Below are 21,470 nucleotides of genomic sequence, written 5' to 3' on the forward strand. Positions count from 1 at the left end.
AGTTAAAGTAACAGAATAGGACATTAGTGACTGTCACGCCGCTGCCCTCCGGCTCCACCATCTGTTCAACTCCTCTTTTGCCAGGGTCTGTTCCCATGCATAGAATTTAAATCCAGCCGCCACCCACCTGCAGCAGCGGCTGAGCCAGCCTGTGCCCCGCACATGCTCATTCTAGAGAGAGAAATGAGAAGCTTAGTGGACTGACCCCCGCCATGGCCACGGGACTCTGCCCATCTCATGCCTTAAAACAGCTTCCAGCTGAGTGACCCCCAGCTGTGGCCCCAGGGATCCCCGGCCAGGATCCCTGGCCTTGTTATACCCCAATTGGGGGACGACCCCCTGTGGACCCCAGCTGGGATCTGGCCCCACTTACCCTCACGGGGCGAGGTCATCAACCACTACAGGCCAGGATCCTGCACCCGCTTTAACGCCCATGGAGCGACACTATGGACCCTGGGATCCGCCCCATTGGAACTCCGCAGCTGTGGGCATTCATTGTCGGTCCCCATGGACTCGATGGCATGTGCTGATTTTACACTGGTTTGGGATCTGCCTCACTGATGTCACACCATATCACTCTGACCCCTCGTAGGGCGGCTAGCAGCTATGATTGGGGTGACTCACTATGTGAAGCATCATTGGCACCAGGCAGCCTGGGAACCTGCCCATTAGCGCGGGCTCAAGTGGCACGGGTGGGCAGAATGACCATGTGGGGTGTGTTGCGGGGAGTATGGCGGGGGAGAGGAGTGTTCATACAGTGCAGTGCTGAGATTAGATGGATAGATTCGGATAGAGGGGACTGTGATGGGAGATAGATGAGATAGATAAAGGGGGCTGCATGGGATAGAGAGATAGATGCTTAGAGCGGGGTGGGATGGATGGCAGGATAGATAGATAGAGTTAGATAGATAGATAGGGGGTGTGTGGTGGGGATAGATGATAGAGGGCGGTATGTGTGGATGGATAGATGATAGATGATTAGATAGAGGGGTGTCGGATGGTGTATAATAGATAGAGGGGGGGGGGTAAGGATGGATAGTAGAGGGGTGGGTGGGATGGATAGATAGAGGGGATGGGGTGGGGATAGATGATAGTTAGAGGGGGTGGCGGTGGGGATAAATACGTATAGAGGGGTGGGTGGTGGGGATGGATAGTAAAGGATGGTGGTGATAGATAGATTAGAGGGGGTGGGGATGGACTGATAGAGAGGTGGTATGGGGATGATAGTATGGATAGATAGAGAAAGGGTGTGGGATGGGATGGATGGATAGATAGAAGGCCTGACGGCTGGGTTTGGGCGGCCGCCCCGTTCTCGTACGGTCCCACACCCATCTCGGCTGGGTCTGGGCGACGCCCGGCCTTGACAGCAGGCCAATCGTGCTGGGTCTGGGCGCACCCGACCTGACAGGGCCCGATCTCGCAGCTGGGTCCGTGCGGCGCGCGCCCAGTCTGGACGGGCCCCCCAATCTTGCCTGGGTCTGCTGGTGTGCGCCTGGGCCCGACGGAGGCCCGATCTCGGATGGGGAGTCTGGGTGGCAGCACCCGGCCCGACGGGGCCCTGATCTCGGCTGGGGTCTGGGTGGCGCCCGGCCCGACAGCCCTGATCTCGCCTGGGTCTGGCCGGTGCCTGGCCTGACAGGGCCCCGATCTCGCCTGGGTCTGGCCGGTGCCTGGCCTGACGGGGCCCTGATCTCAGCTGGGTCTGGGCAGCGCCCGGTCTGACAGGGACCCCATCTCAGCTAGGTCTGGGCGGCGCCCAGCCCGAGGGGGCCCTGATCTCGGCTGGGGTCTGAGTGGCGTCCGGCCCGACATGAAGGAAGGAAAAAAAAGCCAACAGGAGAGAAAGAAGCTATTAAAATTCTCCCGTCTCTGCTTTCAAGACCCACCCCCCTTCCTCAGCCCCCCGCCCCAGCAGCAGCGCCCGCGGGCTGTGGAGGAATTTTTGTCTTTAAAGCTGCCCCCACCCCCAGTGGGAGGAATGTGCTGGGGCCCGGGGGGAGGGGGAAGAGGGTGAGTCCAGCACCAAGGACATGGACATTTGGGTGGGGGTCCTTCCCCTGCAGTGGGACACCCTCCCCCCGCCCCAGCCGGACCCACGTGCGACACCGCTGTCGTCAGCTCCCTCCCCATGCTGCCCCCTCCCCCCGTGGGATCCTTCTACTGCAGGGTGAATCATCCAGGGACCTGGGGGGGGGCGGTGGGAGCTGGGGAGGGGAGGGGATTCTGGCTGTATCCAGCCCCTCAGCTCCTGGATTAGCTGCCTCTGCAACCCTCCCACCCATAAAATGCTGTGCAGCGACCCCTCCCACTAGCTCTGAGCCTGTTTTCACGTCTCTTTGCCTGCTATTAGCAATAAACCTCTCGGGGGGAGGGGGGGTGGGACGCTGCTGCAATTAGTGACTCATCCTGCCTGTCCCCCTCCCCGCCTGAAAATGCCCTAGAAAGATCCCTTCCCCCTCCCTGGGATGGGGGGTGTGAGGGGATTTATAGTCACAGAACGCGGAGCTGTCATCTCATGACGGACGGCATGAGAGAGAGAGAGAGATGGGTGGCTGGGGATAGATAGATAGATAGAGGGGGTGGATGGGGCTGGATAGATAGATGGAGGGGTTGGATGGGGGTGATGGGGCTAGATAGATAGAGGGGGTGGATGGGGCTAGATAGATAGATAGATAGATAGAGGGGGTGGGTGGGGATAGATAGATAGATAGATAGAGGAGATGGATGGGGATAGACAGATAGAGGGGGTGGGTGAGGATGGATAGATAGATAGAGGGGGTGGATGGGGCTAGATAGAGGGGGTGGATGGGGTGATGGGGATAGATAGATAGATAGATAGAGGGGATGGATAGATAGATAGAGGGGGTGGATGGGGATGGATAGATAGCTAGAGGGGGTGGATGGGGCTAGATAGATAGATGGAGGGGATGGATGGGGGTGATGGGGATAGATAGATAGAGGGGATGGATAGATAGATAGAGGGGGTGGATGGAGCTAGATAGATAGATAGAGGGGAAGGATGGGGTGATGGGGATAGATAGATAGAGGGGGTGGATGGGGATGGATAGATAGATAGAGGGGGTGGATGGGGCTAGATAGATAGATAGTTAGATAGAGGGGGTGGGTGGGGATAGATTAGATGGATAGAGGGGGTGATGGGGCTTAGATAGATAGATAGAGGGGGTGGGTGGGATGAAGATAGATGGATAGAGGGGGTGATGTGGGATAGATAAGATAGATAGATAGAGGGGGTGTGGTGGGGATAGATAGATGGTAGATAGATGGATAGAGGGGGTGATGGGGATAGATAGATAGAAGGGGTGGATGGGGGTGACAGGGCTAGATAGATACATAGAGGGGGTGGAAGGGGCTAGATAAATAGATAGAGGGGGTGGATAGGGATAGATAGAGGGAGTGGATGGAGATAGATAGATAGACAGAGGGGGTGGATGGGGCTAAATAGATAGAGGGGGTGGGTGGGGCTAGATAGATAGATGGATGGGGTGGATGGGGAGGATGGATAGATGTGTGCATGGGGAAAGACAGCCCAGGGGTGTGTGGAAACCGATGGGGGGGCACGACAGTCACCCTCCCCTCGCCCTCAGACAGTCGTGGACAAAGGCAGCCGCACAAAGTCACAGGCCCAAAGACAAAGACACACCCAAGCTGCTCTCACACAAAGATGCAGGGGGACAGCTGCAGTGTCCCCCTCCCCTCAGCCAGCCCCAGTACAGGGACACCCCCCCAGCACACACACACATTGAATCCCACTCAGCACAAACACAGATTCCTACACACACAGACACAGACAATCCCACCCAGCACAAACAAAATCCTATACACACAATCCCACCCAGTGAAAACACGTTCCTACACACACACACAATCCCACCCAGTGAAAACACGTTCCTACACACACACACAATCCCACCCAGCGCAAACACATTCCTACACACACACAATCCCACCCAGCGCAAACACATTCCTACACACACAATCCCACCCAGTGCAAAAACATTTCTACACACACACACACACACAATCCCACCCAGCGAAAACACGTTCCTACACACACACACAATCCCACCCAGTGCAAAAACATTCCTACACACACACACACAATCCCACCCAGCGCAAACACATTCCTACACACAATCCCACCCAACACAAACACATTCCTACATACACACACACACAATCTCACCCAGCGCAAACACATTCCTACACACACATAATTCCATCCAGCACAGATTCCTACATACATACAATCACACCCATGACATGCACATTCCTACGCACAAAAACAGCAAGGAGTCCAGTGGCACCTTAAAGACTAACAGATTTATTTGGGCATAAGCTTTTGTGAGTAAAAAACCTCACTGCCTACACACACACACACATACACACACACCCAGCACAAACACATTCCTACACATACACACACACACACACACACACACAGCATGTACGCACAATCCCACCCCAGCACGCGCACACACACACACACACACACTGCAGCAGCTGCGCCGCACCCCCGGCACGAAGCCGGCCCTAGAATTCATGGGGGGGGGGCGTTAACCAGCCCCCCACCCCCGCTCTCCCCTGAAGGGGGGGGTACATTATCTCCATGGCTTACTGCCTCCCCCCGGGGCGCAGCCTCCCCCCGCCCCATTCATCCTTTCATTCATCGCTCCCCCATTGACCCCTCTCCGCTGCCTTTCATTCATTCCCTCTCATTCATTCATTCATTCCGAGACAACGAAGCCTCCGTAGCTCCGCGCATGCGTCAGACTCCCCCTCCCCCTTCCTCCAATCGCGGTCGGATTTTATGAATGGGCCATTGACGTCAATGGAGCCCCCTCCCTCCCCACGTGGGCTCGCGCCTGTCTATAAAGGCGGCGCGCGGCGCCTGTCCAGGGTGCTGAAGGCAGATCGCGCCCAGCTCTGGGGAGGGGGACGGACACCGCCCCGCCGCACGGCCGGTAAACAGCCGCCCCGCACACGGGCGTGGGGAGGGTCCCGTCTGGAGGGGGTGTCAATGGGGACCCCCTCCTTTGCTGCATATATGGGGCGGATCTCCGGGAAGGGGCGCTGGGAAGCGGTATCCAGCTGGGGGAATGCGGGGGGTGTCCCTGATACAGGGGTGCTGGGAAAGGATATCCCTCTGGGGGAAGGGGTGTCCCTGATACAGGGGTGCTGGGAAGAGGTACCCGCTGAGGAAATGGGGGGTCCCTGTTACAGGGATCTGGGAAGGGGTATGCCGCTGGAGAATTGGGGGGGTCTCTGATACAGGGGTGCTGGGAAGGGGTACCCGCTGGGGAACTGGAGGGCTCTGATATAGAGAGGTGCTGGGACAGGGTACCCGCTGGGAGAATGCGGTGGAGGAGATGCGCTGGTAGGTAGCCAGGGTGGGGATTCCCTCATGCCGGGAAGCGGTTCTCCCAGCAAACCCGCATGCGGGGGCGGGAGGGTGGGGGGAAGGGAAGCGGGCAGCAGGCAGAGAGAAGAGAGAGATGGGGGGGTTCCCCCTTCCCGTGGGCAAAGAGGAGAGGCAGCCGCTCCCCCTCAAATTTTCCACCCCACCTACATCCCTTCCCCTGCACCCACCTCCCTTCTGCCCCCCCAAACCCCTCCCACCTCTGCACCCCCATCCGTAGCCCTCTCCACTCTGCCACTCTTCCTTTAGCCCCCTCCCCGGCTGCATCCCCGCCCCAACCCCTCTTCTGTGCACTCCCAACACCTCCCCCCGCATCCTCGCCTCTAGCACCCCTCCGCACGTCCCGTCTGCAGCCCCCACTCTAGCCCCCTTTCCTATTTCCCTTCCGCAGACCCTCCCCCGCGTCCTTCCCCATCTCCTGTTAGGGCGGGCGAGCCGCAGGCGGCAGCCGCTGGTAAATCATACACATTAGCGGCCGGGTTGTTGTGTGTGTGTGGTGGGGGGGGGAGGGGGTTAGCAGAGACGAGAAATCCTGCAGGCTGAGTGGAGGGATGGAGGTGAAAATATAGGCATGTAATTGTGTGAACGTGGGCTATTGTGTGTGTGCACACGTCCCCCCCATGAGAGGTGATGGGTGTGTAATTGTGTGAGCGTGGGCTATTGCATGTGCGCGCATGTCCCCCCCTAAGAGAGGCGATGGGCGTGTAATTGTGTGAGCATGGGCTGTGTGTGTGCATATGTCCCCCCCGTGAGAAGTGATGGGCGTGTAATTGTGTGAGCGTGGGCTGTGTGTGTGCATATGTCCGCCCTGTGAGAGGTGCTGGGGTGTAATTGTGTGAGTGTGGGCTATTGCATGTGTGTGCACATCCCCCCCGTGAGAGGTGCTGAGCGTGTAATTGTGTGAGCGTAGGCTATTGTGTGTGTGTTCACATCCCCTCTCATGAGATGTGCTGGGTGTGTAATTGTGTGAGCTATTGCATGTGTGCATGTTCCCCCCCGTGAGAGGTGCTGGCGTGTAATTGTGTGAGTGTGGGCTATTGTGTGTGCACACATTTCCCCCCTCATGCGAGGTGCTGGTGTGTAATTGCGTGAGCGTGGGCTGTGTGTGTGCGCACGTGCCCCTGCTCCTGGTGACAGCGTTGGGTGTGCAACTGCCAGGGTCTTGTGCATGTCCACGAACACGTCCTTGAGATTGTGCACGGTGAGCGTGGAACAGGAAGGACAGGGCGTGACTGTGGGCGTGCCCCCATGCGAGAGGCTCTGTGTGGGGGGAGCAGTGCGTCTCCACTGCCAGTGAACTGGGTGTGGGGTTCCCGGCCCGGGGTCAGTGAGCCGGTGTGAGTCGGGGAAAGGCCACGCCCTTTTCTCTGCAGGGAAAACAGGGCCGGGGATCGCTGGGGTGAATCCCTGGGGCTCTCCCTTTGGGGTGTCGGGAGTCCCGTCCCCCCTCCAGCCGGGCTCTGAGCCAGTGGGGGACTGACCCTGCCTGTCCTCCCTTCTCTGTCTCCCCTGCAGAAGCAGCATGCTGGGCTCACACGCCCCTCTCCGCGGAGCTGCCCTGCTCCTCTCCATCAGCCTCCTGACGCAGTGCCATCTGCATGCAGCCCCCCTGCCCCTGGCGGAGAATGCCCACCCTGAGGAGCCCCACCAGCCCAGCCCCACGCCCCCTGCCAAGGAGGTCCGGGCGAGAGCCCTGCCCGCCCCCAGCCGGGAAGGTGGGGACGCCAAGGAGGAGGAAGACGACGATGAGCTGTTTGGAGACATGGACCCCAAGGCCTTGGCCGCTGTCCTGCTACAAGCCTTGGGGACTGGGGGCCACAACACTCCAGACAAGCGCCGGGCCCCGGATGAGGAGCGGGTGCAGAGCCAGAGCCGCAGCACCAGCCTGGGGGCAGGCCGGGCCCGGGAGCAACAGCTGGAGGAAGAGCAGGAGGAGGAGGAGGAGGGAAGCAGAGACAGCAGCTCCCAGGAACTGGAGAGCCTGCAGGCCCTGCTGCGTGAGCTGCGGCCTCTCGGCCCTGCGGACAAGCGGGAGCGGGCCCAGGGGGATGCCGGACACAACGCAGTGCTGAAGGAGCTGGAGGAGTACGAGCGGCTGCGGGCTGGCACCAAGCGCCGGGCCTCGCTAGCAGAACCCTGGGCCGGCGCTCGGAAACTGAGGCAGCAGCAGCAGCTGGAGCACCAGCTCCTGCAGCGGCGCTATGAGGAGCTGGCCGAAAGCCGGCGGCAGGCCGAGGAGGCCCGCAAGGCGGCCGCCGAGGAGGAGCGGCTGGCTGACATGGCCTCCGACCTGCTGCTGCAGTACCTGCTGAAGAGCCGGGAGGACGAGGGCGAGCCGGGGGCTGACGCCCACGAGGAGGACGAAGAGGAGGAGGAGGAAGGCAGGTTCCGGGGCGGCAGGGCCAAGGGCAGCCCCTTGCTCTTCGAGGACGAGGAAGGCAACGTGGCGGAGGACAAGCGCTCCGATGAGGAGGAGGACGACGACGACGTCATTGACCCCAACACCATCGACCAGCTGATCGAGCTCTCCACCAAGCTGCACTTGCCCGCCGAGGACGTCGTCGACATCATCAATGACGTGGAGAAGAAGAAGAAGGAGGCGGCAGCGGTGCTGCCCAAGCACCAGGCCAAGCCGCTCCCCTATGCCCCAGCCCGGCCCTACGCTCCTGCCGCCCCCTGGCGCCGCCCCAAGCCGGACGAGCGGGACTGGAACGAGGTGCTGCACGGGGACGACTACCTCGCCCCCAAGAGGTACCTGGCCAAGCAGAACGACTTCTCCAACTACATCCAGCCCAGGGCCTTCCAGCCGTCGTCCTACCCCCGCAGCCGCCACCTGCCGGGCTCTCTGGCGCCCCGGGATGAGGCCGCTGCCAGCCGGGCCCGAGACGACGAGATGGAGAACTACATCGAGCAGGTGCTGATGGACCACGCCCAGGCATTCCCATGAATCCCCCCACAGCTCCCCATGGAGAAGCGTGGTCATTCTGAGTGTCCCAAGCATTTCAGGTTGTGCATGAGTCAGGAGAACCACCCCTCTCCCTCCTCGCGCCCGCAACGCCCCCCCAGACTTTAGGATCCCCAGGTCCCACCAAGCCCACCATGCTTGAAGGAACCGGGGTGTGTGTGTGTGTGTGGAAGACACGGGCCCATCTGGCCATGGGGGAACATGCCTCCCCCGTCCTTTCGAGAAGACACTCTGTGCGGGTGCCAGTCCAGGGAGAACCCGATCCCGACTCTCTTCTCTGACCCCCCAGGGTCAAGACCCCCGTGTGTCGTCAGCTGACAGGCGCATCAGAATTCGCCACAGCCCCTTCTAGTGCGGACACGGAGAATGCCCTCAACCCCCATTCGCTCTTCGCTCACTTCCCCTCTTAGCATGCTAGACAGCCGCCAGTGAGGGGGAGGCCAAAAAAAATCTAGACCAGGTCACTGAAAACAGAGCAAAGACCCAATTGGCTCCAAAATTCCCATCCCAGCTTCAGCGTGTTGTTCCTTCTCTCATCTCAGCAACTTCCCACCCTCCTCCCTTCTGTACAATTTTCAAACCGAACGCAGTGGAGGGAAGCACGATGTTTGGATGTGAAAAAACGGAGAGGGCTTGTTTCAACATGGACTTCTGGCCAGTCTGCGCAGGAGGAGAAAGCCAGAGCGAGTCCCGAGGGGGTGGCGGCGGGTGGGATGGGGGGTTAACGACTTGGGGAAAACTTGGTCCCGGGGGGGTGGGGGTAAAATTGGCACCACTCTGTTAAGGAACTGGCGACTTGACTTCGGGGGGCTGATCCTAACACTTACAGCGCTACAAAGCCATGAGCTCCTACGTAACTCAGGCGGCGCACAGACATCCTGCCCATAGCTGGTGCTTCAGCTGGTCCCTCGAGTTAAAGACTCTGAGTTCAGGAGAAGGGCGTCAAACAGGGGCTGTCAACTGAGCCCAGGTGAGGTTCTCCCAGTTGTTAAAATGCCAATTAAAAGCGCTCCACAGTCACACGTTTCCGTGCCCAGATCTGTGTCACCAACACACCTTCTCTCTTCTACAATCCCACGCCGATCCTTCCTGGTGCCCCGGGATTAAGCTTTGCCCCACTTCCGTCCTCCGCAGAAGGAACGAGGGGAGAGCAGACTGAGATATTCCATACCAAACTGCCTTATCAAGCTATCTTTCCACCGGGTTGTTTCTTCCATCAACCGACACCGAAGCCCGAAGTTAAATATTGTGACTCTGCCAGTGTTATGCACCCCAAAACCATGCCCCCCCACCCCTGCCAGGCATGCCGCATGCTGTGAAGTCACCACCGTCCGGACACTACCAGCATTTCCAATCGGGGAGCGCGCGGGTCGGGGATGGGCGTTGTACTAAGGGCGTCTGCACGTGTATTTTCATCTGCATCCAGTTTCCGAGTGTGTGAGAATCTTGGCTTTGTGCCGTTTGTTTCGATGTCCTGACTTCTGTGTTGTACTTAATAAAACCCGTTTGGCCTGTTGTAAATAGCATGTGGAATTACTAGTTTTGCTAAGAAATAAAAGCAACTATTTTATTACGAGTTACTCTCATTATTGACAGCTGGGTCCCCGAGGAGACGCGACGGAGATCCTGCGCCAGTGGGCCTCACCCCCACCCCAGGCCACCAGGCGGGCAACCCCGCATCATATCAAATCAAGGGTGCATCTAGCCTGGATCCCCCCACCCCTCTCAGGTCAGACCAATGGGTCGATTCTAGTCCAGATCCCACCGCACCCACCCACAACCTCAGGTCAGACCAATGGGTGTATCTAGTCCAGATTCCACTGCCCCCACCAACCCTTCAAATCATAGCAAGGGCGAATCTACCTTGGATCCCACGGCACCCACCCACAACCTCAGGTCAGACCAATGGGTCTATTATAGTCAGGATCCCACTTCACCCACCCACAACCTCAGGCCAGATCAATGGGTCTATTATAGTCAGGATCCCACTTCACCCACCCACAACCTCAGGCCAGATCAATGGGTCTATTATAGTCAGGATCCCACTTCACCCACCCACAACCTCAGGTCAGACCAATGGGTCTATTATAGTCAGGATCCCACTTCACCCACCCGTAACCCTCAGGCCAGATCAATGGGCACATCCAGCCTGGATCCCACTGCACCCACATGCTGGGTGAAACCAATGGGCTCACATTCCTCTTATCTTACTGATGCGGAACCGTTTGCACCCTCCAGGCCAGTCTCCCCAACAGTGCAGCCACCAGCACCCGGGGCTCGAGAGAAAACTACCTCACCATCTACCTAGGGAGTGGTATGACCTTCACCCCACTGTGCATGAGCCCCCCAACCAACTGACCCACACTCCCCTTAGCCTCATCTCCACTGCCTGGGATTGGTGTTACGGCGTACAAACCTCAGCCGAGTGCAGGGACCCCACAGGCCCTCAAAGCAAGCGGCGTAACCTGCCTGTTGCAGGCACGACACAGGCATGTCTGGCTGAGATTCCCTGGTCTGGGGTCTACAGGCCGGCTGGCCATATGAAAACCTCACACACTATTACATACATCATGGTAGCATCTAGAGACATGAACTTGGCTGGTCACCCAGAAATGCCCCTTGTGCCAGGTGCCCCTAAGACCTTCCCTGACCAAGATCGGCGCCCCCGTTGTGCCAGACACTTGTCAGAACCCCTCTGACTCAGATCGGGGTCCTCCCTTGTCCTGGGCACCGCACAGGCCCCTCCAACCAAAATCAGGGTCCTCCCTTGTTCTGAGCTCCACACAGACCCCCCCCACCCGCGACCAAAATCAGGGTCCTCCCTTATTCTGGGCGCTCCACAGACCCCTTTGACCAAAATCAGGGTTCTTCCCCCTTGCGCCTGGCACTGCACAGACAAAGTGAATGACAGTTTCTGCCCCACAGAGCTGACCATGTAAATAGACAAAGTCTTCCTAGTCACACATAGGGTGACTGAGGCTGCAGTGACTCACCCAAGGTGAAAACATCCACTCGATGTGCAGCCGCAGCCGGAAAAGTGAACAGAAAGTCGGGAATCATTAAGAAAGGGAGAGAGAATCAGACAGAAAGTATCCTGTTGCCTCTCTATAAATCCATGGGACGCCCTCACCTTGATGGGGTCGTCCCATTGCAAAAAAGTTCTATTGGACTTGGAAAAGGTTCAGAAAAGGGCAACCAAAACGATGAGGGGTCTGGACTGGCTGCCGTGTGAGGAGAGATTGATCAGTCTGGGACTGTTCGGCTTGGAAAAGAGGAGACTACGGGAGGATATGACAGAGGTCTATAAAATCGTAACAGGTGCGGAGAAAGTAGATAAAGGAGTGTTATTTACTCCTTCTTATAAAAGAAGAACTAGGGGGCACCTAATGAAATGAACAGGCAGCAGGTTTAAAACAAACACAAGGACGTATTTCTTCACCCAACACACTGTTAACCTGGGGAACTCCTCGCCAGGGGGTGTTCGAAGGCCAAGACTATACCGGGGTTCAAAGAAGAATTAGAAAAGTTCCTGGAGGATGGGTCCATTGATGGCTACTAGCCAGGCTGGGCAGAGATGGTGTCCCTGGCCTCTGTTTGCCAGCACCTGGCAATGGGCGATAGGAGATGGGTCACTTGGTGACTCCCTGTTCTGTTCGTTCCCTCTGGGGTGCCTGGCACTGGGTGCGGTCGGCAGACAGGACACTGGGATAGATGGACGGTCGGGCTGGCCCAGTCTGGCCGCTCTTAAGGTCACACAGTGGGACTATGTGAGAGCAGGAGCCCTGAGTTTCAGAGCCAGGAGCTGGGCCCAGATCTTTCACCTCGAGCCCGGGCGGGGAGCGGAGCTCTGACGCCGGCCGGGCTGCATTCTCACAGCGGGAAGGGGGGGCTGATGCTGCGGATGCGCCTGCTGCAGGGACAGGAGCCGAATTAAACAGCCACAATTTCACCGCGGGGACTGAGGCAGGGAGACTGGCAGAATTTGGGCGTGAGCTGAGCTCCACGCAGCAGCCCCAGGAACGGGAGAACTGTCCCAGGTCTCAGCGCCAGCCTGCCCACCCACCTGCTGTCCTGGCATGCCAGGGAGCGGGTGCAGGCGGCCCCAGCAGCTGGGGGGGCAGGGGGTGAGGACAGACCCTCGAGACCGACCCCGCTGCGGAGCCATATAAAACTCACTGCACACAGCAGACGGGGAGGGACGCGGGTGCAGACGCACCCATAGGGGTTAGCTAGAAACCCCCCCACCCACCACATAAAACTCACTCCACACGGCCAAGTTCTACACACACACTTTATTCCAAAGGGGGGACCCCGTTTCCCCAAGGGGGGGCACATGCCCTGAGCGCCCCGCCCACGGAGATGCCGGGGAAAACGAGAGACCGGGATCGGCCTGTAGCCCCACAGCTGCGGGGTCCCGATTGCTCCGGGCGGCGGCAGGATCGCTGTGCAGGGGTGATCACTCTGCACAGGCCCCCGCCCCCCGAGTCCCCTCCCCAGGCTCCCCGCTCTGAGCGGCCACCGGCTGGCAGGAGAATGCCCGGGAGCAGGGAAGGAGACGGACCCGGGGCGGGGGGCTCCCCGAGTGGTGTCTATCTATATATTTACACACAGTTCATGGGGCTCACCCCCCCAGCGGCTCCAAGGCGAATTGGTCCCACGTCCGGCTGCGGCCCTGTGGGGCGAGGAAGATGGACATGTGGCCCCCATGGCGTCCGACGCAGCCAGGGACGGATGGGGAGTGGGGGAGGCACAGCCACTCACTATGCCAGCCCCATCTCCTCCAGCACGCTGCGGGGTGACTCATCCTCCTGCAGCACAGAGATAAGGGGGGAGGGAGGGGCCATCAGGGGGTGGGAGACAGAGTTCCTCCGTCCTCCCCCCACACGGGGAGCGGGTGGGAGTCCCATGGCAGAGATGTTGGGGGGCAGGGGGGTGCTGGGATTCAGGGACAGAGCCCCCCGCGCCCCAGCGAAGGAAGGGACCCCTGTTGTGGGCAGAGTGGGGCGCTCTGAGCACTCACTTTCCCCCTCCCCTCAATCACTGGGCTGGTGTCAGCCTCGCTGGACTGTGCCCCCACCCCAGGCCAAGCCTAGCACCCCCCCCAGCGCAGTCTAGTGCCCCCCAGGATGGCGGGGACCCTGGGAATGTCTCCCGTCACCCCTGGCATTAACCCCCAAGGTGCCGGAGAGGGCTGGATTTAGTTACCACTAACCCTGCCATGCCAGCCCCACAGCACCCCCCGGGGACAGGCGAGGGACCCCGTCCCATCTCCCCCCTCCCCACACACACAGCAGGCTGGGCGTTAACCCCTCGGGCACCGGGCGGGGTGGTGGCTGGAGCTCGCGAGCGAGAAGTGGCTGTTTTCTGCCGGCAGCCTGGTCGCCCACACTGAGTGCAGGAGAGAGCTGCAGAGCCCAGTGACTCATCCCCCTGCACCACAGCCCAGGCAATGAGACAGCACCTGCAGTGGGAGCACCCCCTACACGCTGCGACACAGCCGAGGGGGGTGGGGGGGCAGGATCCCAGCTCCCTTGCCCCAGCCGCTGGTGTGTGAAGGGATGCGGTCGTGGGAGCAGGGCACAGGGGAGAACCTGGGGGGCTGCTCGGCTCTGATCCCCATCCCTGGGAGCGCGGTGGCACCCCAGGGGTTCCTGCCCAGCTTGGTGGTGGCACTGTCTCCGGGGGTGCCGGCGCGGGGTAATTGCCGTCTCTGGATGCAGGCAGGAGCAGGCCACACCCAGCATGACATGAACCCAGCCTGGCTCTGCTCCAGCCGGGGGGCACTGGCAGGTTACCCCCCGAACCCCTCCGGCCCCCCCACCTCCTGCAGCAGATCAGCCTGCTCGATGGCCTTCAGCACGCTCTTCTTGGAGGTATCCTGGATCTCCCCGCCCATGAGGAACTCGTCCAGGATGAAATAGGCCTTCTCGAAGTTGAAGATGATATCCAGCTCGCACACCTGTGGCAGGAGGGGGGAGTATCAGAGCTGCCCGGAGCCGGGGAGAGAACCCAGGAGTCCTGGCTCCCAGCCCCCCCTGCTCTCACCCAGGAGCTCTCACTTCCCTCCCAGAGCCAGGGAGAGAACCCAGGAGTCCTGGCTCCCAGCCCCCCTGCTCTAATCCACTAGCCCCCACTCCCCTCCCAGAGCTGGGGAGAGAACCCAGGAGTCCAAGCTCCCAGCTCCACTGCTCTAGCCACCATACCCCATCTGTGACGAAGTGGGACTGTTCTTAATGTTTCCTCTGAATACTGTGTGGGTGCCTCAGTTTCCCCTATGCATTTCTTAAGTCTCCAGTTGGCATAAATGGCCAACACTCTGTCTCCTGGCAACTGATGGCCTGGGCTCCCCCCCTGCAAAGGTGCCAGCTGAAGGTGTTGGAGACAAAGGGATCAGCTGGCCCGGGAAAGGGGCTGAGCAGAGAGGAGGGGCTGGAGGGATTGTTAGTCTGACGCTGGCTGGGGACGAGGAGTGAAGTGCAGACGTGGGGGTCTGGCTCACTGCCCCCAGAATGGACCCGGTCGAGGGGCCAAGTTCGCGGTACCTACAAGCTCTGTGTTAGACCCTCTTCCTGTCATCGAATAAACCTCTGTGTTATTGGCTGGCTGAGGGTCACGTCTCACTGCAAAGTGGGGGGGGGGGGCAGGACCCCATGGCCCCCCAGGACCCCGCCTGGGTGGACTCGCTGTGGGAAGCACACGGAGGGGCAGAGGATGCTGAATGCTCCAAGGAGAGGCCCAGGAGGTGAAGCCATGGGAGCTTCTTGCCCTGGAGACAGTCTGCTCCGAGGGAGAGGAGGTTCCCCAAAGTCCTGCCTGGTTTGGTGGGGAGCAGTTCCAGAGCATCGCCCGGGGACCCCGTGACACCCACTCCCCTCCCAAAGCCAGGAGAGAATCCAGGAGTCCTGGCTCCCAGCCCCCCCTGCTCTAACCACCAACTCCCACTTCCCTCCCTCAGCTGGGGAGAGAACCCAGGAGTCCTGGCTCCCAGCGCCTGCACTCCACTAGCCCCCCGCCCTGTGCTAGCAGCTCTGCTCCTCTCTCAGAGGAAGGGGTGCTACAGCTGGGAGGGGGGTAAAAATGTGACAAAGTGGGAATTTTTTGTAATATATTTTATGTTGCCGATGTGTGCCTCAGTTTCCCCCTATACTCTGCACGGCTCCCCATTGGGGTAACAAGGACTAAGGGAACACCCGCCCATGCAGTGTGGGTGATGAAGGCGCTCCGTGACGATGGCAGAGACGCTCTCTCACCAGCACAGCACGACGCACGGGCTGGGGTAACTTACGTGGCTCCGGGGGTGCGTGTGGTGGAATATCCCCCGAGCCACACGAGTGGGCTGAACGGGTCATTAAAAGGATCGACCCGGAGGGCCAGACCTTAACGTCTAGGGCCGAGGATTCCCTGCAGGGAACTCCACAGGACGGAGAGGCGCAGGGCGGGGGCTTTGGAAGACGCTAGCCGCTCCCTGCTGGCCTGACTGGGGTAGGGCAGCCGAGCGCGTGAGCCAGGAAATGGGGCGAGACACCCCAATTCGGGAACAGCGGCCGGGCGAGAGGCTCAGTCTAGGAGGGGTCGAGGCCGTGGGACCTGCCCTGGAGGCAGAGTGGGGCCCCGGGTGGCTCCCAAAGCCTGTGGCTCCGTGACAGGGAATTAGCCGGATTAGCCGGGCCCCGCTAAGCCCAATTAGCATTTCTATCCCCTGCTGCTCAGCGGGCGGCCTGGGGGGATTAACGAGGCAGGGTTAATGGGCGGGGGAACGCCGACCGCCCATCCACAGGGACCTGCCAAGCAGAGCCAGCCACACAGATCAGAGGCTCCTGGGGGCACTCAAGCCCCCTGCCCAGGGTCAGCAAGTCCCACTGCCCGTCTCCAGGGCACCACACCCACCCTAGGGTCACTGCCTGCCCCATAGCCCCGGGACCCGGCCACAGGGTGCACGTGGGGGGGGGCACACTCACGCTGCCGAAGTATTTGTCCAGCAGCTCCACGTATCGGTGGATCAGCTCCAGTGTGATTAACTCGTTGTCCTGGCCTTCGATGGCACAGCAGAAGTACAGGCTGGCGTATCTGCGGGCACGCGGCAGAGGGCTCAGCTGGGGGGGTGAGATCCCAGCCAGCACAGGCCTGGGAGCGTACATGGGGGGGCGGCACATCCCCATGCCCCCCCCTCGCTGCTGGGGGGCACAACTCCCACTACCCAAACCTCCCCCTGGGCCAGGCCGGGCCGGACCCGCATGGGAGGCTGCCCAGGGCGCTGCGTGGTTCCCATAATCGGCTCCGATCCCAGAGCCCTGCAGGAAGGGCAGAGTCAGAGACCCCAGACCCTCCCTCTACGCCCCCTGCCCCTCCTGGGCCCAGAGCAGGGCAGCACAAGGGGAAACTGCCCCCCATCCCAGGTTCCCCATGGCCTGCTCAGCCCTCCGGCGCCTCTGCTCTGGTGGCCAGCGTGGGAAGGGGGGGTGCTGACAACGCCCTGTGACGGGGGGCTGGGCTCTGGCTCCCAGCCTGGCAACGGGTCCGTGACGAGATGATATTGCAGGCTACGGGCCACCACATGGCCTGGAGACGGGGTAAGGCTGGGGCACCGACACCCTCCGGCCCCAGGGCGGGGACTGGCTGGCTCAGGGGGGCAGGGAATGGGGCAGGGGCCTGTCCCCTCTAGGGGGCGCCGGCTCCCACCTGGCCCAAGGGTGGGGACTGGCTGGCTCAGGGGGGTGGGGAATGGGGCAGGGGCCTGTCCCCTCTGGGGGGCACAGACTCCCACCCGGCCCCAGGGCAGGGACTGGCTGGCTCAGGGGGACGGGGAATGGGGCAGGGGACCTGTCCCCTCTGGGGGGCACCGACACCCTCCGGCCCCAGGGCGGGGCCTGGCTGGCTCAGGGGGGCAGGGAATGGGGCAGCCTGTCCCTTCTAGGGGGCGCCGGCTCCCGGCCCCAGGGCAGGGACTGGCTGGCTCAGGGGGGCAGAGAATGGGGCAGGGGCCTGTCCCCTCTAGGGGGCGCCGGCTCCCACCCGGCCCCAGGGCAGGGACTGGCTGGCTTGGGGGGGCAGGGAATGGGGCAGGGGCCTGTCCCCTCTAGGGGGCACTGGCTCCCACCCGGCCCCAGGCAGGGACTGGCTGGCTCAGGGGGGCAGGGAATGGGGGAGGGGCCTGTCCCCTTGGGGGGGCGCCGGCTCCCACCCGGCCCCAGGGCAGGGACTGGCTGGCTTGGGGGGCAGGGAATGGGGCAGGGGCCTGTCCCCTCTGGGGGGCACCGACTCCCACCTGACCCCAAGGCAGGGACTGGCTGGCTTGTGGGGCAGTGAATGGGGCAGGGGCCTGTCCCCTCTGGGGGGCACCGACTCCCACCTGACCCCAAGGCAGGGACTGGCTGGCTTGGGGGGCAGAGAATGGGGCAGGGGCCGGTCCCCTCTAGGGGACGCTGGCATCAGGAAAATTCCCTCCTCCCCTAGGGTGGTGGCAGCCGGGGGGAGGAGCTGTGTGTGGAGGGGATTATAGGGGGGGTTGTGCGTTTGAGGCTGCCCCCCAGGACTGGGACCCTCACAGCTAACCAGCTCCTGGAGCCCCCTGAAGGCAGCTTGGGCCCTGGCATGCACCAGCCAAGGCCTCTGAGGGGTGATTTGTGGGGGGCAGAAGGGGGGGGAGTCCCTGGACACAGAGTTTCAAAATGGGGGGGTCCCTCAAAGTGCCCCGCCCCATTAGGGCTTCTGGTCTCTGCCTGGCTGCCGGATGGGGCTCCGACACCCCCCCCCCGCCCAGGGCGGAGAAGCAGCTGCAGGCACTGACTCACCTGGCCGTGGGGTGGGGCTGCCGCCGCTCCCAGCCCAATCGGGCCGCGGGGGGGAAGCGGGGCCGCCGGGTGAGTGGAAGGGAGGGGGCTGGCCTGGACCCAGGGCGGCTGGCAGCAGCCGGGGGGGCCTCACCTTTTGTAGACCACCTTGAGGTCCCGCCACTCGAGAAAGCTGCACATCTTGGGCTTGCGGGCCAGCACCACCTGCATCAGCTCCCGCACCATCTTCTTCTTCTCCTTCTCCGAGGTGGCCAGGTACCACTTCTGCAGCCGCAGCTTCCCCTGCCGGCTGAACAGCAGCATGAACCGCATCTGCGCCGGCGGGGAGAGTGGGGCGGGTCAGGGCAGGGCCGCGGGGCGCCTGGGGCCCAGCCCTGGGGGACTCCCTGTGCCCCCCCGTTCCGTGCCTCGGTTCCCCCACCCAGTGACACTGAGCGTGGCTGACAGGGAGCTGGGGTCTATCCCTGGGTGACTCGGGGCCAGTCTCTGTCCCACCCCGGTTCTGTGCCTCGGTTTCCCCACCCAGTGACACTGAGCGTGGCTGACAGGGAGCTGGGGTCTATCCCTGGGTGACTCCGGAGCCAGTCCCTGGTCCCTCCTGGTTCTGTAAAGCAATACAAGTTTCCACCACCCGGTAGACACTGAGCGGCAGACAGGCAGCTGGGGTCTACCCTGGTGACTGGGGCCAGTTCCCTGTCCCCCGCCCCGGTCTGATGCCTCAGGTTTTCCCCACCTAGTGACACTGAGCGTTAACGAGACAGGTGGCTGGGGTCTGATCCTGGGTGACTCGGGGCCAGTCCCTTGCCCCCGGTTGCTGTAACTTCAGGTTTCCCCCCCTCTAGTGACCGACTGGACGTACGAGAAGGTGTGCTGGGTCTATACCATGTGTGACTCGGCGGCCAGTCCTCTGTCCCCCCCAAGTTCTGTAGCCTCGGTTTCCCCACCACAGTGACACTGAGCGTGGCAGACAGGTGGCTGGGGTCTATCCTTGGGGTGGACTCGGAGGCCAGTCCCTGTCCCTCCTGGTTCTGTACACTCAGTGTTCCCCCACCCTACAGTTGACACTGAGCGGACAGACAGGTGTGGGGGGTCATCCTCTCTGGGTGACTCGGGGCCAGTCCTGTCCCCCCCCAGTTTGTGCTCTGCGTTTCCCCAACCAGTTCGACACTGAGCCGTGGCAGACAGGCTACGCTGGGGTCCTATACCCTGGGTGACTCGGGGCCAGTGCCCTGTCCTGCTTCCCAGTTCCGTGCCTCAGCTTTTCCTCCCCACCCGGTGGACAGAGTGCAGCAGACAGGCGGTCTGAGAGCCAGGGTCGGGGGACCTGCAAGCCCCTAGCTCGAGCTGGGCTGGATCCCCTTTTCCATCCCCTTATCAAAGGGTTTTGGGGGAAACCGCCCCTCGCTACGAGTCAGGTGTTAATGGGCTTCCGTGGCGCCCCCCGAGGCCGCGTGGCTGCCCGATGCATCCAGCTGAAGCGGCACGGGTGGTCCCTGGAGCATGCCCCCCGGCCCCCGTGGAGCCCTGGCATTGGCCCTCAGCCCCGGAGGGGTTACAAGGGCATCTGGCGCGGGCCAAGGCTGCAGCGCCCGTGGCTGGGCGAGCCGGAACAACCCGTGTCACTGGGCCAGGGAGCCGGATGAAACGTCACCGTCTGAGCCTGGCGGCCGACCAGCCCCGACCCGTCCGCAGCCAAGTCAGCCCACTGCGCTGAACGCAACCCGCCGGCCTGGTTGCTGGGCAGCCCCACTCCTCTCGACCGCCCGGGGGCTGCGGCGGGGCTGGCCGGGCTAGGTGAGCGTCATCATGTATCAACTAGGCGGAACGGCGACCAGGCCGGGCGCATGCCCCGCTGACACCCTGGTGAGCGCGGCACCGGACGGCGGTGTACGACCCTCCGCGCCCACACTGGAGAACTCAGACTGACGAAACGCCCACTGCAACCGCCGTCGCAGCCTGCTCGACAGGAGCCCTTGGCGAGCCCGCGTGACCCAAGGATCACGTGGGCCCCGGCTCTGCGGCGCGGCTGCTCCCCACGAGACAGCGGTGGCACCCATGCGCCCGGCCCCGACCCCCACGCGGGACTGCAGAATGGACCCAACCCGAGCTCGCACTCACTGCCCCCTCGCCAGGTCCTGCTCGCTGCCGCCAATCCCGCTCCCCTGCGGACCCACGTCCCCAGGGGTCCCGCCAGCTGACCCCCCCAGCCCTCTCCACCACGGGTCATCCCCACGGGCTGCCCTCAACCTCGCAGACCCCCACGCGACGCTCCGCAACGCCCTCCCACAGGGCAGCCCTCATCCGCCCCCGCGGCGCCCGTCCCCCGCTCCCCCCAGCCCCTTCCCCCTCACGTGGCTCCCCACGGGCCCGCCCCCCACAGACAGCTCCCCTCAGTCCCCTTCCCCCACGGCCACCGCCCCCCACCCGGCCACGCCCCGCACACCGCCTTCCTCCCCACAGCTCCCCACCCACCCAGCCTCTAGCCCCCCAGCCCCTCCCCCCACGGAGGCCAGCCCCCGCTCCCAGCCTCCCCCCACGGCCCCCTCACCCCTCCCACGGCGCACCTAGCCCCCGGGGTCCCCCACCCACACCCGAGCCTCCGCCTGCGCACCATGGGCCGCGCCTCCCCTCCCGCCGGATCCGGTCGCCGCCTCGCCTCTCTCAACCTGCCCTAGGTACCGAGCCCGGGCCAGCCTCCCCGCGCTGCGCATGCGCCGGGGACACGTGAAGGGCAGGAGCCACTTCGGGAGGGCGAGGGGAGGGCGGGGTAAGAGAGAGCGTTTCCATGGCAACGGAGGCAGGGTGGTGTGCGGGGGGAGCCTGTAACCATGCAACGGGGGGCGCTGGAGAGGGGTGAGGGACCCAAACAAGGGGCAGCAGCACTTCTGGAAAGAGGCGGGGGGGGTTGTTTCATGGCAACGGTGGGCAAGGCGGGAGGGGGTGGGTGACCTCTACACTATGGCAATGGGACGTAAGGAAGGATTTCGTTTTCCATGCAACGGGGGTGAGAGTGGGCGTTTCCATGGCAACAGGGCATAAGAAGGAGGTTGCAGGGACCTGAACCATGGGCAAATGGGCACGAGGAGCTGGTGGCCATGGAACAGGGCGTGAGCTGGAGGGGTGGGTGACCTGTGAACCATGGTAATGGGGCACTGAGTGGCCACTTATCCAGTGGCAAGCGGGGGCAAAATGGAGGTGCAGAGAACCCTGTAAACCATGGCAATAAGGGACGAGGGAGCCTGTCGGATGGCAAACGGGGTCAGGGATGGTGTTGTAA

The 21,470-nt window shown here is 62.1% G+C and overlaps 2 protein-coding genes across 2 annotated transcripts; one reads left to right on the plus strand and one right to left on the minus strand.

Annotated features, from left to right (window-relative positions):
• The first annotated feature begins 4,932 nt into the window (after positions 1-4,932).
• VGF (VGF nerve growth factor inducible) lies at positions 4,933-8,642 on the plus strand. Its single transcript, XM_032766842.2, has 2 exons — positions 4,933-4,982; positions 6,953-8,642. Exon 2 carries the CDS (start codon positions 6,960-6,962, stop codon positions 8,382-8,384), a length of 1,425 nt encoding a protein of 474 aa, XP_032622733.1. The 5' UTR covers positions 4,933-4,982; positions 6,953-6,959; the 3' UTR covers positions 8,385-8,642.
• A 4,035-nt stretch (positions 8,643-12,677) lies between these two features.
• Positions 12,678-18,535, minus strand: AP1S1 (adaptor related protein complex 1 subunit sigma 1). Its single transcript, XM_032766831.2, has 4 exons — positions 18,327-18,535; positions 16,361-16,469; positions 14,224-14,361; positions 12,678-13,210 (listed from the first exon to the last, which is right to left on the minus strand). Exons 1-4 carry the CDS (start codon positions 18,503-18,505, stop codon positions 13,163-13,165), a joined length of 474 nt encoding a protein of 157 aa, XP_032622722.1. The 5' UTR covers positions 18,506-18,535; the 3' UTR covers positions 12,678-13,162.
• Positions 18,536-21,470: the final 2,935 nt, after the last annotated feature.

This window comes from Chelonoidis abingdonii, chromosome 11 (assembly GCF_003597395.2).
Source record: "Chelonoidis abingdonii isolate Lonesome George chromosome 11, CheloAbing_2.0, whole genome shotgun sequence".
In the NCBI taxonomy this organism is placed as follows: Eukaryota; Metazoa; Chordata; order Testudines; family Testudinidae; genus Chelonoidis; species Chelonoidis abingdonii.